Source organism: Nannobrachium achirus (genome assembly GCF_963921795.1).
Source record: "Nannobrachium achirus genome assembly, chromosome: 2".
NCBI lineage: Eukaryota > Metazoa > Chordata > Actinopteri > Myctophiformes > Myctophidae > Nannobrachium > Nannobrachium achirus.
In genome coordinates, this window is record NC_137811.1 from 35,242,843 (window position 1) to 35,260,259 (window position 17,417).

General features: G+C 42.6%; 1 protein-coding gene across 1 annotated transcript; it reads right to left on the minus strand.

Moving 5' to 3' along the window:
• Nucleotides 1-2,976: 2,976 nt before the first annotated feature.
• Nucleotides 2,977-12,408, minus strand: LOC308305092 (myelin-associated glycoprotein-like; the record flags this gene model as incomplete). Its single annotated transcript, XM_080749754.1, has 10 exons — nt 2,977-3,135; nt 3,455-3,508; nt 3,884-3,986; nt 4,606-4,705; nt 4,969-5,274; nt 7,109-7,369; nt 8,309-8,566; nt 9,470-9,766; nt 10,241-10,609; nt 12,363-12,408. 10 exons carry the CDS (start codon nt 12,406-12,408, stop codon nt 2,977-2,979), a joined length of 1,953 nt encoding a protein of 650 aa, XP_080605880.1.
• Between the last annotated feature and the right edge of the window lie 5,009 nt (nt 12,409-17,417).

A 17,417-nucleotide genomic window follows, 5' to 3' on the forward strand; every position in this document is an offset into this window, starting at 1 on the left:
AATTTGCAGTAGGCCTACTTATATACTATAGTATGCCGGTACTTCTATCTCAGAGGCAAATGTTGTACTTTTACGTAACTACAATTATTTGAAAACTTTAGTTTGTAGATTTTGATTATTATTACAAGACATACATTAACCACTTCAGCCTCATGTTATTTTTAAAGGGTTTCTAAACTAATCAAACTAATTAGATCATTGAGATTCTTTTAAATAACTGTAGTGAAGAAAAAGTACATTTGCCTCTGAAATGTAGTGGAGCAGAAGTATTGAAAATTGGAAATACTCCAGTAAAGTAAAAGTACCTCAAGATTGTACATAATTACAGTAAATATACTCACTTACTTCACACCACTGCTTGTACCTACAGTATAGGGACTAAGGGGTGCAACTGCCACCCTTGTAGAATATGAAACATAATACTAATTCCAAACTTTTCATTTAATGTTTTTCACTTTATTTATCTTTGCATGGAAGTGAAGACAGATGAATTTGCTTGAGGCGGGAAAGACATGTTTTTAAATAAAAAAGCGAGCAAACAACATACCGTATCACTGAAATCGTATTGTCATTAAGTAATAATAGTGCTAATTTGCAGAAAGACTGCAAAAATCCTGATGAGAATTATTGTGTCAGTGATATAGAAAAAAAATCCTCTTCATAATAATTATGATCACCACAAAGTATAGAATGTACAAAGTTTGCTTTACAACACTATGTGACAAGAGATTAGATAATACATACTTGATACTACTCCAGTGTGTTTACAAAAAATATAAAGCCTTGTGAGGCATTCAGAGAGATAGAGATTGGTTATTGGCTGTTTGTTTGTTTTGATAATTTCATATATATGTCATATACAGTATATGGTACTAATAGCTGACTGACCTTTGACACTGAGGTTCCTGGCTTGACGAATTCACCTATTTTTGAGTGTGTGGCTATTTCCTAACATCAGCTATTATGACTAGTTATGAAATAATGTAAGCGTTGAGTCACTAACAGACATATTGGCTGTATGAAGTGTCACCAAAATATATGACCTGCCACGCTGGCACGGACAATCATTACAATGTCCATAGTGTCCATATAGATTACTTACATATATGCCTGCTAGCAAAGGTCATGCATGGTATTTACATACTGGCATCACTTTACCCATTCTTATACAGCTTATTAATATATTATCAACACAATAATTATCTAGTTAGACCATTAGTGAGCTTTGATATTACATTACATGAGTTGATCAAGAGTCTTTGAATAGCACAGCCAACTGGCTAGTGAGTATCACTTTGTGTCATTTGACTCAAACCCATGAGAATAAAGGCTAATTCAAGATTGAGTTATACTTTGCATGTGGGTGTCTCACACTGAAAATAGCTGATCTACAAGCTCAAAACACATCACACTAATAGATCTACTATTTTCAGTGCATGACACCAGCACGCAACAAAATCAGATATTATACTTTGTTTTGCACGACCTTTTCGCTTGACACAAATTACAGAGAAAAAGTATGTAACTTTTGTCGAGCGACATGTTGTAAGGATCATACGTCAATTCAAAGTATAAATTAAGTTTAAAGCATCAACATCAACCACAACCATGTACAAACACACTTTGAGAAGCAGTCTCAGGTAAAGTGGACTCTAAACACTCTTAAGATCCCATTGATCAGCGTCCTCTGATCTCTCAGCACTGTTTGAATACACACACGCACGCACTCACACACACGCATTGTCTCAACGAGATACATTTAGGCCGGCTGCACAACTACTGTACTTCACTGGAGTATGCTGTGTTGTAATTCAGTATTTCCAGTGCCTATCCCATAAAACCTATGCTTTGGGAGATATCTTCAAAAAGATGTTAGGAAATCGGCATAAGACATTCTTTGTTGCCTCTATACAATGTACATTGTACATTATAAGCACAAATTCTTTGCTTTACACTGATTGTTGGAAACTGACACTCTTCAAAACTGTTCAGCTCTTGAACAGACTTTCAAGGTCCGTCTTCAGTTCACCTGCAGGTACAAAACCTGATAATTTCTTATCCTACAGAGATGACGGTGACAGATTCACAACATTTTCATTAACCATCAGAGGCTACTGATTCACAGTGTGCACTAAATATAACCATATGAAAAGCCGATGCAGGAATAATATGTATGAATAGGATGCAGACCAGACACTCATCTTCAACATTTATCTTCTCGGGACATCTTGGTATGTACTGTAAATAAAATAACTGGACTGAGAGGAGAAGCAAACCCCTTTCCTCTCAGCCCAGAATCAAGAATAATAGCTAAGAAAACATAAAGCGCAGTCACCCCTTACCCTGACACTTCGACAGGCAGCAGACACAGTATTTGGTAGCAGACAGATGTAAATTGAAATAGTGCGGACTAAAGACAAATATTTACTTTTTTGCACGACAGTTTTCAAGGCAACAATGCTACTATGCATGTGCTCCTTGAAAATCCTAGAGTATGAAATATGCTTAGACAAGAACCAAGAGAGGCTCAGATTTCCAATGCTTATGGGCAACAATGACAATAAAGGTGAAGATGATGGATGATCAAACTGACACAACATCCATTAGGGACTTGAGGCCATGTATTGCAAGAGACATTTCTGAGAATTCAGAGGGCTTTTTTATGTTGTCCAATGGGTCATTCTCCAACCCAGCAAGTATGAGTTGTCCCATATGGTGGTGTTACTTGCATTCCATGAGGAAGGTGTGTGTGTGGGGGGGGAGGGGGGGGGGGGGAGTTGGGGGGAGGGATACTTCAAATCTGGAGTAATGAGCAAGCGAGATCTTGGTCATCGTGTGAGGAAGATCTTCCAGTTGAGATGAATCAGACAGTTCATGGGGTACATGGCCCTGGAGTAGAAGGATACACGGGTAGGCATGGGGAGTATGGCTGCCACTGCGTCTCGCATAGCCGAGGGATCAGGGAAGGATCGCGATTCATTTGGCTTTGATTTCACTATAGTCGCTGCCATCATCCCCCCGCCCCAAGGGCCCCTCCCTGGACCTGGCCCCGATGAACTCCAGAGCAGCATAATTCAGCTCTTGCCTCTCCAGGTGTGCAAGAGAGCCAACAGGTTGGTAATCCCCCTCTTCTCCCTGTGGAAAGAAAGACAATGAATGATCGAGCCACAACACAGCTGCAGTATGATGTCAGAGAGACACATCAGGTCAAAGACATGAGTGTCACGAACGCCAGGGAGACAATATTAGTGATTATTGATCAACGAAAGGGTAAGTGTTGACAAGGAGATTTGATTGTTATTTAAGCAGTTCCAGTTAGCAGTGACGCAGCCATGCAAGAGCACTTTTGGAAGTCTAAGGCAGTACAGAACAAAGAAGCCGATATGTAGCCGGATGATGTCTCTCACTGAGAGACGTGACATTTTTTGGAGGGGAATGTGTTTAGGAACCTTACCGTGGTCTCCTCTAGAATGGAGTTAAACTTTGAGCCCAACAGCTCTGTCTTAAGCTGTGCAAGAGTTAGGGAAGAGAAACAGAGACAGAAAAACGCAGAGAAGCGATGAAAGTAAGAGAAAACAGTGTTGGAAAGGTCATGCTTGTAGCTACTTTCAATGGTAGTGGGAGAGATTGGGTCTAGGAATTAAAAGTGCTTAGATTTCTCCACTTTCAGAGGTTAAATGGAGTTTCACACTTAGTTTCACAACACAAAACTAGCTCCAAAGCCGGACCAGAGACTAGCCCAGAACCCCAAAACGGGACATCATTAATAGGGCCTGCTCTTAACACAGAGTGATTGTAGTAAGTCTAATGGTAACAGTCAGAGAATGGTCATCCAACCCATCCTCCATAAATAATCATAATCAGTGACATCAACATGTCTCACCACTTTCTTCCTCAGACTTTGTTTGTCCTTCTTGACTGCGCTGTAGTACAAAGCTGGGTTCTCCAGTTTACAGACCAGGTCCTGCCCAGGGTTGCCATTCTCTCTGGGGGACGGAGTCACATAATCAGACTCGGCCTCTCTCTGCCGCTAACGCAGGGCGACACTCCAAGCCTGGGCATCCATTTTAAAACAACAAGCTCTACGAGGTTATGCTCACAGCCGAATGTGGTCAACGTGGTTATTTTCATGGGTTTAGTTGCTGAGATAACGGTCTGCTTCGGAAGGGACTCGCAATGGCAAGTCTCTTCTGAAGCACGTTTGTTTTGGCCCAAATATGCCTTGGAGGTAAAATTAAGCACTTTGGTTAAGAGGGCTACCCGGGTTTCATTTAGCATAGCAGGTCAGGGGCATAAAGCAGTGTCAAAGCAGGGAATTGTGCCTGCAAACTATGGTTAGTCCAGCTTGCTAACCCACTCGAGGCAGCCAAAATGGATCTCCAAGGAGTTCAAAAGAAACTGGTGATGGCAAATAAAGACGTTGCGATACATGACTCTGTCTCCCACAGCCTTCGATCCAACACTCAATCATGTGTACACAAGTGTGCTTTAGAATGGATGACTAGGCTTAAGTGTTTCCTTGTATTCCATCAAAATAAGACAGGAAAATGTCTAGTACCCACGCCTTGCAGGACGCTCTCCATTAGTAGGTGAATATATGCTCACTTTTTGTTGTTGTGCCCCACGTATCTCACTGCTGCAATGATGAAGGCTATGACCGCCACGCCTCCAATGGTGCCAACTATAACCGCCATCATGTACTTTTCTGAAATAACCCAAAGTGAAAAGGAGGGCCTAATGATTAGACCATGGACATTATCATATTCACTTATGAATGACATTTGGGTGATTTAACAAAAAGGTCAGAAAATGTCTAATAATGATGACTACTACGAGTAACAGTAACACTACTACTTATCAATAATACATGTATTTATATTGTGCTTTAGGCAGCCACAAATGTCTACAATATAACAAACTGTCACTATTTGGTTTCATTAGCCTGTCATCATCATCATCGCCACTCACTCTCTTGCTGTAGTTCCAGAAGTACGCTCTCCGTCCCATAGGTGTTAGTGATGCTACAGTGGACGTTGACAGGGCTGCCATTGGCTGCTCGGTCGCCTTTCTCCCTCAGCTTGATCATGCCCGTGGAGGTGTGTCCGTCGGTGTGCGTGTAGAAGTTGTACCGGCCGTCTGTCTCGTTGATGGTGATATTCAGGTCAGGGAGGTAGAACTCGATGGTGGGCTCAGGGTTGCCTGTGGCCATGCACACGCACTGGACGCCCTCCCTCACCACAGTGCACTTTGATTCTTCCAGCAGGACCGGGGCATCTGGGAAATGAGGGGGGTATATAGTGAATATGATTCTCAACCTGGGGTTCCAGGGGGTCCCCAGCTAAATGACAGATAGTTAAATGACTGAACCAAATGCACTCATATGGGTCTGTAACTCTGAGTGTGCAAATGAAACATAACACAGTGTAGATTAGAAAAGAATATCAAATGGTGCACTGAGGTATTGTGGAATCACTTGGCATGACCTCGGATGAGCACAATGCATTTGGAAATGCACATATTAAAAGTGTGAACAGTGCACAATAAAGTGTTTAACGCTTAGGGTATACAGATCTTTAAACTCTCAGAGTTAGCCAACACTGATGATTATACTATGTATCTAAATGTCTTTGATGACACTCATGACAGTATAACATGCAGCCTAACATGTGTGTAAGTAAGTGGGATAGTGTTTTCTGCAGGTGATTCAGTCCGAGTGTATCAAAGGGTGCGTTCGGAAATGCGCACCGGGTGTGTGCTCAGTGTAGTGAGTGCCTAAACCTAACCCTAATCCTAACCCTAACCTCAGTAAAACTATGCCTAAACCTAACCCTAACCCTAACCCTAACCTTAACCTCAGTAAAACTATGCCTAAACCTAACCCCTAACCCTAACCACACCCGGTGCTTATTTCCGAACGCACCCTTTGATACACTCGGACTGAATCACCGGCAGAAAACACTCTCCCGTAAGTAAGTGTCTTACAGTATGTTTTGGTTCAAATGGGAATCTATAAAGATGTCAGATCAATTTGGACGGAAAAGAACACAGCAAACTGGTAGCGTAGGGGAGAGGTTCTCAACCTGTGGGTCCGCAAAATATTTTGGGGGGTCTCCAGATGATTAACTTAATGTGCAACATTGTTTTCTCACTCAACAGTAAACAAACCGACATTACCTTCCTTCACATGGTTTGGGAATGCCCAAATGTGTCATCCTTCTGGAATATGGTTGCCTCAAAACTTTCAACTATCTTTAGTATCAATATCATATCTTCTCCTTCTTTATTTTTATTAAATGACGTCTCACAGTTGCAACTAAACAATATACGCAAGCGCATTTTCTTTGCTGGATTAACGGCGGCAAAGAAGATGGTAGCTACGCGGTGGAAACCTCCTCATACAGTACGTTAACGTTTCGCCAGTGGGCCTTAACCTTTCTAGATATAGTATACTTAGAGCAGTCGATAGCAAGGTTACACGGAGCAAAAGAAGAAAACATTAATATATGGTCGGACATTGCAGATAAGCTTAAGGCTATGATTCAAGAAATCACTATATAGTGGTAACAGCCTAGCACAGGCATGCACTATTGTACATTCCGTGTTGGTCCGGGGAAAGGGGGTGGGTGGGTTTTCTTTTCCTTTTCTTGTCTTGTTATTGTTTGAGTTGTTTGTCTGTAATTTGTATTTTTCTTTTGATTAATGTTTTACTTTTCCTTATTCTATTCATATGTATGTCTATAATCTTGATCCACTCATGTTATGGAAAAAATATATATATATATATAAAAAAAAAAGAAAAAAGAAAAACGACATAAAGTTAAAGTGTATAGAGTGTAAAAGCACATTTCTAAAGTGACAATTTAAGGACTTTGTAGTAGCTCTAAAATGACAAATTAAACATTGGCCAAATTGTCGAATATTAGAGGCAAATTGTGAAAATAGCTGATCTACATGCTCATGCGTCACAATAGAACCGTCTTATACAAAATGTAATGCCTCAACTCTTAGTGCTCGTAGGGTGAGGGGGTCCTCAGTTCAACTATGATTATTTTGGGGGTAGCGGCCCGAAAAGGTTGAGAACCACTGGCGTAGGGGACCCACTACTCACACTCCACAGTGATGTTGAGGGAGCTGCTGGCTCGGCCGTGCTCGTTCTCGGCCAGGCAGCGGTACTGTCCGTCGCCCTGCGGCGTGATCTCCACGATGTCCAGCACCGACAGCTCATCTGCAGTGATGGTGCCCACCAGCTCGCCGTCCTTCAGCCAGGTCAGCGTGGGCGCTGGGCTGCCCTGCGTGCTGCAGTGCAGGGCCAGAGTAGAGCCCTCCAGGATGGTCAGGGAAGCGTTCACCGTGGGCTCGCGGGGAGGATCTGCAAGTAAAACACAGGGAGGCATCCGGAGTGCTTTAATTCTTCTGTCCTGAGATGGTTCTGATTAAGGCTGGGCAATATTAGGAAAACCTTCGATATTCGATAACGTTGTTGTTCACCAATACCTCATTTCAAGCCATCTTTGTCGATAATGTATACCTTGTATGTTGATACCTCGATATAGATATTTCTTCGATATATCGCCCAGCCTTAGATCTGATCAACATAAATGTGGTACTGCTGTGTTGTCATCTTATGTATAATGTGCAATGTATCAATTTGAAATATTCTATAATCGTTCGCTGACTCCCAGAGTAATATATAAGGGGTTGCTTATGCATTTTGTAATTTATATTTATGAATTTTTCATGTGTATTTTCTTTTACTGTTATAGTGTGAGGACCAACCTTTTCCCAGTTCGGCACACGTCTTTCTATTGTCCTTGTCACTTCTTAAAAATGAAATCTACATCTTCAACATAATGGAAATTATAATGGACATTATTAATCTATTAAAGAAAGTCTTCAGTCCAGAGAGTAGACAATCAGGATAGTAGTCTATCCTGATTGGTAGCCAATAATCAAACAGCCACTACTCATGAGTCACAACTGCTCATGGTTTGATACAATGGTACAATAAGCTAGCACTTCTACATGAACATACATGATAATTGTAGGGACACAGGAATATTTGCTGTGTCATATTGTCTCAACCCTTGCACCCTTTAAGCCTGATTTATACTTATTTGTGCACCGGTGTCGCTCACAAAACAATATGAGATCTACAAGCTTCACAACGTGTCACAGCATGACACATTGGGAGCTTGCAGATCAGCCATGTTCACTGCACGACATGGCCCGTAATCAAGTACAAGACCTGCCTTACTGCGACATTACTTTTCACAGTGCATCGGTTGGGAATACGAGTCTGTCAACTTACACTTGACGGCCAGGTACATGGAGGTGTTCATGGCGCCGTAGCCGTTGTCCCCGACGCAGGTGTAGAGTCCCTCCTGGGACGGCGTCACGTCGTCCAGGGACAGCGAGGCGTTGGACGCCGTGTCCCACAGCAGCTCCTGGTCCCCGAACAACCAGGAGATCCTGGGGGGAGGGTTGCTGTCCACCTCACAGTGCAGCGTCACAGAGCTGCCCTCCATCACCTCCGAGGACACGTTCACCCACACCGAGCGAGGAGGGTCTGGGAGGCCAGAGAGAAGCAGTGAAAGTGACTAAGTACATTTGCTCAAGTACTGTACTTAAGTACACTTTTGAGGATTTATTTTACTTTACTGGAAATGTTCAGTACTTTTACTTCTACTCCACTACACCTTGGATCCAAATATCTTTTACTTCACTACATTCATTTTAAAACTTTAGTTCATACATGGGCAACTGGTGGCACATGCGGCCCCCACCTTCACTTAATGCGGCCCGCAGGTTAATATTGGAAAACTGATAGACTTCAGGTGTTACAATTCTAAACATTCAAACATGATCCGCTTTAATTACTTCAGTCTATATTAGTAGCTTAATGACTAGTAGTCTTTTTTTATGCCCAATGTATTTGTATTTAAGTTCATAAAGTTAACATACTGTATATAACATTTGATAGCAAAAAGCAAAATAGCAGATCTACAAGCTCAAAACGCGCCGCACTGCGATGTGTTTTGAGCGGCTATTTTTGACTGTATATGCATTGTGGCCCTCTGGAGTGAGTGTGAAAAATATAGTGGCCCTCTCCATCATCAAAGTTGCCCACCCCTGCTTTAGTTACTAGTGTACATTTTGGCCATTTGAAAATAGACAATCTAAAAGCTCACAATGCGTCGCATCTGTGAGCTTGTTGATCTGCTATTTTTCAAAAGGGGGGTGGGGGGTTGTGTTTGTTAGCAATAGAGAGATTTTCAAGAGCATTGGAAGGATCTTCCCCAGAGAGATGATCAACTTTTGGGTCCAAATATTCAAAGGTCAAGCTAAGAATCAAGGTCAAATTTAAAAAACGGGATGGAAATGATCAGTGAGTTGACGCAGGACATGTTGGTGCAGGCAGGGGTTCCTCGGTGCGTTTGCTTAAGTTGAATATGAAACATGGGTTTCTTACACTTGACATCTAGGGAGATGAGCCTCTCGTAGGCCAGCGTGGTGTTGGGGTAGTAGACCCTGCAGCCCAGCAGCTGTCCGTTGTGCATGGGCCTGGGGGTGAAGGTGAGAGTACTGGAGAGCACCGCCGTGTTGCTCTCCTCCATGTAGTCAGTGGTGAACTCCGGGTCAGGCAGATAGTCGGTGTACATCCACTGGATCTCTGGAGCCATTTCTGGACAGTTGTCTGGAGCGTAGCACGTCAGCTCCAGGTTCTCATCACTGACAATCTCCTCTGGGACGTCAATGTTGGGTTGATCTGAAGGCAAGATACAAAGGGCAATTATATTGGGCTACTTCGGCGAGTTTTCTGCGGTACACACAGTACAATCCTCAGAGTGTAGGGTCACAGGTCCATTTGGGTCAATTTGTACACTTTCGGAGAAACTTTTCCAATAATTTCCTAAATCAACGCTGAAGATGTAACTGTATATCATCGTTGTCGGGTGAAAACCTTTTATGTCCAAAACCGTTCGTTTTGCATTCATCATTTAAAAAATGATTTAAACTAGTGAAAACAGCCGATCTACAAGCACACAACGCCTCGCGGTGCAAGGCGTTGTGTGCTTGTAGATCTGCTGCTTTCACTACTTTTGTGCGACGGCCTTGTATGATGAAGCAGGGCTTTACTTCGCGAAAAAACATACAACTTTGAAACTTGGAGATACAAGGTTTCTACCTGACAACGACGATATGCAATGCTGTTCGTACTGTGTCCAATCAGTCAACTTACCCAGGACTTTAAGCTCAGCAAAATCTGGGTATGTGTAAATGTTGGCGCCGCCCAGGTCAGCGCGAAAGTAGTATCTCCCTGAGTGCTCTGTGCCAATGTTGTTGATGAGAAGAGTGCAGTTCCTCTGGTGTAAGTCACCCAACAACTTGGTGCGGCCCTTATAGCTCTCATGGACAACATCCGTGCGTGACTTGTACACTACTGGCGGGAAGAGCTGAGGGTAGGGTTGACCGAAGTACCAAATACCGTGAATTCCACGGTACGGCCTGATGCCAGAGGGATACATAAAGGTACATGGGATGACAACGCAGGAGTTAGTCATGGTGGAGATGTCTCGAGGTACCCATACGTTCCACTGGGAAGTGACATCTAAGAGAAGAGCAGAGACAAGTGTACATAGTGAGATGCACTGAGATTAAGCAAGCCCATTAGATGCACTATCCATAAGGTGATATGCTTAGGAATGGCCAGTGGTTTAATAAGTATTGAATTATTAGAAACATTCACTGTTCACTATTTCACTAATCTCTCGCGACAGACTGTTGGCTCACACAATTTTCAAATGCTTCCGCCTAACAATCTGTCGGAAGCGCTGAAAAATAGTGTCTTACCTCCACCCACTTATGTTTTGTTTTGCCTTTGCAGTCGCATAAATAAGTACTACTATAAATCAAATTAGTCAAAGCCTATCTAGCAAATGGAAATTCTGTTCTATTCCATGTTATTTTTCAAGAACGGAAATGACACATTGTGTGAGGCACAGTTAACTTACAGACTATCCATAGCATTCAGAGATTGTGGAAATCTTGTTTGAGAGAACCATTTTGCTACTCCTAAAGTTGGCTGAAGTACACATGTTACAATTTTAATGCATATCTAAAATATATTTATTTACATGTATGAACAGATACATTGTTAGGCAAAAGTAGCAACTTTTGTGTCAACTTTTGCTCATAGCCAACTCTTGTATGGAGATGTTGTCTTGTTGTAGAAAAGAAATAAAGCCCAAAGACAACAAGTAGAGAGAGAGGCAGAGGCTGTAGCGCAGGGCATCCATGAGACACTCTCATAGGGAGATAGAATGAACAAAACTTCCCATGGACGAAGCATTGTCTATGATTCAGCCTGAAGACTAAATACATTATTGGATCAAAATGGAGGGCAGCCAACCTGTACTGGAGAGAAGACAAGCCCACTGCATTTTTGCCACAAGAATATGCGAAAGTAGAGCAAACAAAGCCACAGAGGCTTTGAAATGTTCGCTCACTTTTTCTCCCTGACATTTAATCATATTAGCTGACCCTGGCCCCTTGCTGTGTATTGCTGCTGTAACCTTCTGTCTTTTGTCTTTTGCTTGTGTATTGCTTGTTTTTTTTCCCTCCTTTGCAACCTTTTTCTGCTGTTTTGTTTTCAGATTTTTAACTTGTACAGCAATTTGGTCAGCCATGGTTGCTCATGTGCTTCATAAATAAAGTTAGATTTGAGTTGTGTGACCTTGTGGTGGGTTGACAATTTCATCCAATCAGGCAGGGAGAACCCAGTTATCAGCATATATTGTATAGTGTTCCAGTTACAATTGTGTCAACTAGTTGTTTCATCACTTTCACTGGTTTTCCTGTATAAGTGATACAGCAAATATCCCGACCTGAAAATGTATTTTCTGTTTACTAAATATCTGGAGAGACAGGGGGTTTTGTTTTCTCACTCAACAGTAAACAAAATGTAGGATGTAAGCACATTTTTTAAGTGACAATTTAAGGACTTTTTGATACCTCTAAAATGACATGGACCAAATTGTCAAATATTAGAGGCAGAAATTGTGATAATAGCCGATCTACATGCATGTAGATCGGCTATTATCACAATAGAACAGTATACACTCTTAGTGCTCGTCAGGGTGTGTGTGTGTGTGTGGGGGGGGGGGGTCCCCAGTCAAAATATGATTATTTTGGGGGTCGTGACCTGAAAAGGTTGAGAACCACTGACTTAACAAACGATCTATAGCAATGAGTACTATAAGAATAGCCTACAGGGCTTTTAACAACATACTGTACACTTACAGTACCTGTAATAGGTTCTACAATTTACCATCAAATGGAGTAGAGGAAGATTAACACGTTACCTTTGATTATTAGCAATAGTGGCACAAGCAGCTCTAAACACCACATGGTGTCTGGTTAGCGTATCATAGACTTCTGGAACAGATAAAGACATTCAGTCAATGTAGTGCTGTACAGTACACACACAATGAATCAAGTCATGTTCAACTTGTAAACTGCATGATAGCTATCTAAACTATAATAGAATGAAGATTTGGGGTCCTTCTGTTTCTTAACCCATTTAGACGTGAGGCTGATTCTAAAACACGCCTTCTAAATCCTGACCTAAATTTTCAGAAAAACCACAGATATTTATTAAAAAATGTTATAAAACTGTATGTTGCTATATACTGTACATAGCGACAACAAACACAAAAGGGGTTCCCGTCCCGAAAGGTATAGTTACACATAAGGGTTCCCATCCTAGTATGTAGACTACAAATGTAATAGTGTGAATTGGGTCGCATGGTTTTTCTTCTTTAAAAAATGGGTCCCCTGAAACAAAAATAATAATAATGTTTGGGCAACACCGATGTAGAGCAGCTTAACAGCCTGATTTGGGTATCCATTTCCATTAAAGAAACCCACATTTAAACTTCATGAACATGTTTTATTAACTAAGTGTATCTACACTAAAATGTTGAATGACTGGTTGGATTTGGTTTTCACCTTGAAATGTTGACTGGGAGCAATGGACAGAGAGGGTTCAGGGGGCAGCTTCACCAGGGGGCGCTCAATCACACCCAGACAGCTTGACAGCCTTTGCACGCCACTCCGCTGCAAAACACAAAGTGACATCAGCATCATCAGATGATGAGTGAGTGAGTGATGACATCAGTTATAGTGTAGCAGGCCCTGTCACACAAGGCATTATGCAAATGAGTGCACACTCGACCACCAATGTAAACACACACGCACGCATGCAACACACACACACAGTCACACACACACACACACACACACACACACACACACACACACACACACACACACACACACACACACACACACACACACACAGTCAAGCACCTGCTTGTGCCTCCTCAGTCCTCAGTGGAGTCAGTCATTATCACAGTCATACGTAATCCAATGAGCAATCAACGCCAGTCACTGTTAGCGCTGCTCTGGCACCGTGACACACCACAGTATATGAAACCTCAGTGTGCCATATAATGTCATCAACCTCGTCACCATTCACATTGGTTGTTTTGGAGGCATCTGACAGTTAACGTGTCCTCCTTTATGTCATAGCTACGTATACTGTAATGTAGTTACTATACCATGTGCTGTCCTTGCTTATTGCAAATTGCTCTGGATTCAGAGTGCCTGCTAAATGCTTAAAATTGTAAATTGTATAGAGAGTGTAGTTTTTTTTGTGCATTTTTATAGAATTTCCTCGTGGCTTGTTTTACTGTACTGTTTTCCTGTTATAGTTAACACTTTACACCAGTGTTTCTCAAACTTTAAAATGTCAAGGTCCTCCCTTAGCTCTGACAGTGTACGGGTTCATTTGGTTCCATTTGTACACTGTCAGTGACAGGCTTGTATGGGTCCATTTAGACACCCCTATAGGAACCCACAGAGTCCCTGGAATCCACTTTGAGAACCACTGCTTTAAATGACACATTAACTACAGTATATGAAACCTCAGTATGTCATCAACCTCACCGTCACTATTCGTATGGTTGTTTTGGAGGCATCTGACAGTTGCAGTAATGTGTCCTCCAGTAATGTCGGTAGTGTGTGTACACATTTTATAGTATTTCCTCGTGGCTTGTTTTACCGTACTGTTGTCCTATTATAGCTAGCACTTTTATATTGTATCATCAATAGGACTCTATAACTCTTGAAACATGTCATACAAATAAAGTCTTAATCTTAACAGTAGTAGTAAATGCAGTAAAAGTGACAGTATTACTGCTGGCACTAGTAATAGTAGGTAATAGTAGGCAATTAGTAGTACTAATTGTAGAAGTAGAAATATAAGTGTTATCATTGATTCCTAGTGGTAGAAGAATAAATACAACTAAGTAATAGTATTAGTGCTAATAGTAACTAATACTGTCACAGAACAAATTAGGATTCCAAGGCCCAGGGTGCCCTCAAAGATGGCATAATTTAGACTGGTATTGAAAACCGATTCCTCACGTGGACTAACAGCACTAGTAGAATTACTCTAAGGATGGAAGTTGTACTAGTAGCAGTAACAGTAGTGGTAGAAATGGAGCTTTCAGCAGCCTGGTGGAGCAGCCGTCGGTGCAGATGGCAGGCCTAAGGCTGGATTGTCTTTCAGAGCTCTATGATTAACACATCAGAACATCTCCAGATATTCATCACCAATATAAGCCCTGTTGATAAGGAGAGTGAGGCCAACACTGTTTGATTCATTGCATTTAGCATCGTGATGCAAGTCTCATGCGACCCAATATGCATTGGCAAAATGTCACACATTCCCAAATGCCATGCTTTCAAAACTATTTACACTTTGAAGACATTTTACTCGCTATCTGGCTCCGCCATCTGCCTCCCACTCTCTTCATAGCCCACCACATTTTTCTTCTTCATTCAAATAAACACACATGACATGACATCACAACTTGGTTAAATGATGAGATGTCTTGACCTCGTCACCCTAAACCATAATGCAGCCCTGTGAGGACTGTGACAATCCTAACTTTTCTTCAGCGTTGCGTCAAGCTCCACCATCTGCACTCCAACAAAAGGCCAGGAACTGGGCAGTGGGTCCAGGCAGAGAGGCCGTGCATCAGCAATGGCAGCAGAGAATAGCCAGGCGGGGTCACTAAAACCCCACCAAATGCGAAGACAACAGGACCATTGACAGAGCAGACAAATGACTGGCACAGAGCAAACATATACGCTGGGGCACACACACACACCACACCACACCACACCACTTGCCTCATACCAGCCTCAGCACCAGGCTCCAGCTCCCGCTTGATTTGGGCGGTTGACTCCTTCTGTTAGTTTGAATGCCAGGGTTTTTTTCCAAACCAAGGTGGTTCCCTTCTTCTGCAGAGTGACGGAACCTAGACGTCGGGTGCCATGTGTGAACAGACAGGGGAGGGAGAGGGCAAAAGAAAAGTCTGTGAGAGCTCTGGTGTGTGTGAATGCATGTGGTGGGCAGTTTTGAATATGCATTCAGACATTTCTGGGCTTGCTTCGAGGCCCACTCTGTGCATTCCTCTCCTCTGTTCCACCATTAATGACCTGTTCCATGCGTCTCAGTGCATCAGACCAATGGCCTGATTCATGACTCCTGCTCAGGTCAACCGCAATGTGTGCTGCCATTAGTTCACTGTTTACTCTATGCATCATGAACAAATGCTGACTCATGGTATCACTTTGACTACTGATGATATGAAGGATCATGTCAAACATTGGTCAATTAATTTGGTAAATAGACTAGGCTACTTACTAGGCTTAGTACTTACTTCACTACAAAACAGATAGTTATCCTTTTACAGATATACAAAATGTGAGTACTCAATTTTGGAGTAGTTAAGTGGCTGAGGAGCACACATACCGTAAATGACACCATGTTGGTGACAAGCTGGTGTGTGTGTGTGTGTGTGTGTGTGTGTGTGTGTGTGTGTGTGTGTGTGTGTGTGTGTGTGATAAGAAGGAGAAGGAGAAGAAAAAAAAAGATTGTGGGAATGTCAATCATTCATCTTTATAGCCATCAAATCTATAGAGACATCAAATATTTGCCCAGCTGAGGCATGTATGTGGGCGAAGAACACAAGTTGGACCCATCAGGGCGCTCAGACGACCTCCTACTTTACAAATCAGCGTAACAAAAGGAAACTTGTTTCTCAAAGTGGGGCTGTGATTCTTTTTTCATTACATGTAGGGTGAGTCACCGTCCTTAGGCTCCGAGCCAAGTGGTGGCATCGACTGAGCCACGGATATTCTCAAGGGAATCCCTCCAAGAACACGAGTAACTTTTGAGAGCGGCTGCAGTCAGGGGGTGTGGGGGGTAGCAGGGAAGAATGCTGCATTGACGGTGTAGAGCCATGTATAAATGAATACACGCATGCCATAAACCCCCCCCCCCCCCCCCCCCACACACACACACACACACACACACGCAACACAAGGATATGCCAACACACTCCCCACTGTGAGGCTTACAGCAAAACAGCAGCTATGTGACCTTCCTCTCCACCCCCTGCTAACCCCACTCTAGTCTGCCGTTACGCAGGAGACAAAGCAGAGGCTCGACAGGCTGTGGTTATTGTACGGTATAATATACCGTACACTGTATACAGTAAGTGTGCGTGTTTCACATGTGTGCTTTACCTGTATAAACATAGGCTATACAGTATACACACAGTAGAGCATAATGAGACAAGTCAATGGCTTATTCTCAGAACTCAGTATGTCGGACATACAGGAATTGGTTTTATCTGTGTGAGTTGGTGACCTGGTCGGCACTAAATTTCCACCTTCTGTTGAAAATTAATTCTACATTTAGTCATACTGTATACTACAAGGGCACAATTATAATGTCAGCAATCGCTGAAACTAAAACAAACTATACGGCACCTTTTATGAGTCATTGTAAATGACTGAAACAATGCATTATGGCCCAAATGACTCGTACAATCACTCAACTGTGCCAAGATGAACATTTGTATTGTTAATATCATATAAAGTGCGTGTTCAAGAGATGTGTCTCAGGGGAATAATGGGTACCCTGTATCTATGCCACAACACTGCCCATTGTGCAAGGGAGAAACTGGAGGAATTCTTCTTTTTTTTTCCGGAACAGGCCCGCTCACAGCTTGCGCTTTGCTGTTTGCCCATGACGCGTGTTGGTCCGCCAGCTAAAACCCCCACTAAAATACTCAAAGGACCAGATGGTCTTAAAACATGACTGCTCACCCTCCTACGCACGGCTCACTGAGCCGGGAGGGGGGCCCGACTCACCGCACACACACACTCACACCAAAGGAGCCTATTGCCAATATCGAGGTGCACATTCTGTTCGAGGTACTGCTGAGCACGCTGGCATTAAAAGGATGGAGGATATAGATTTTGGGTTTTAAATAATCCCA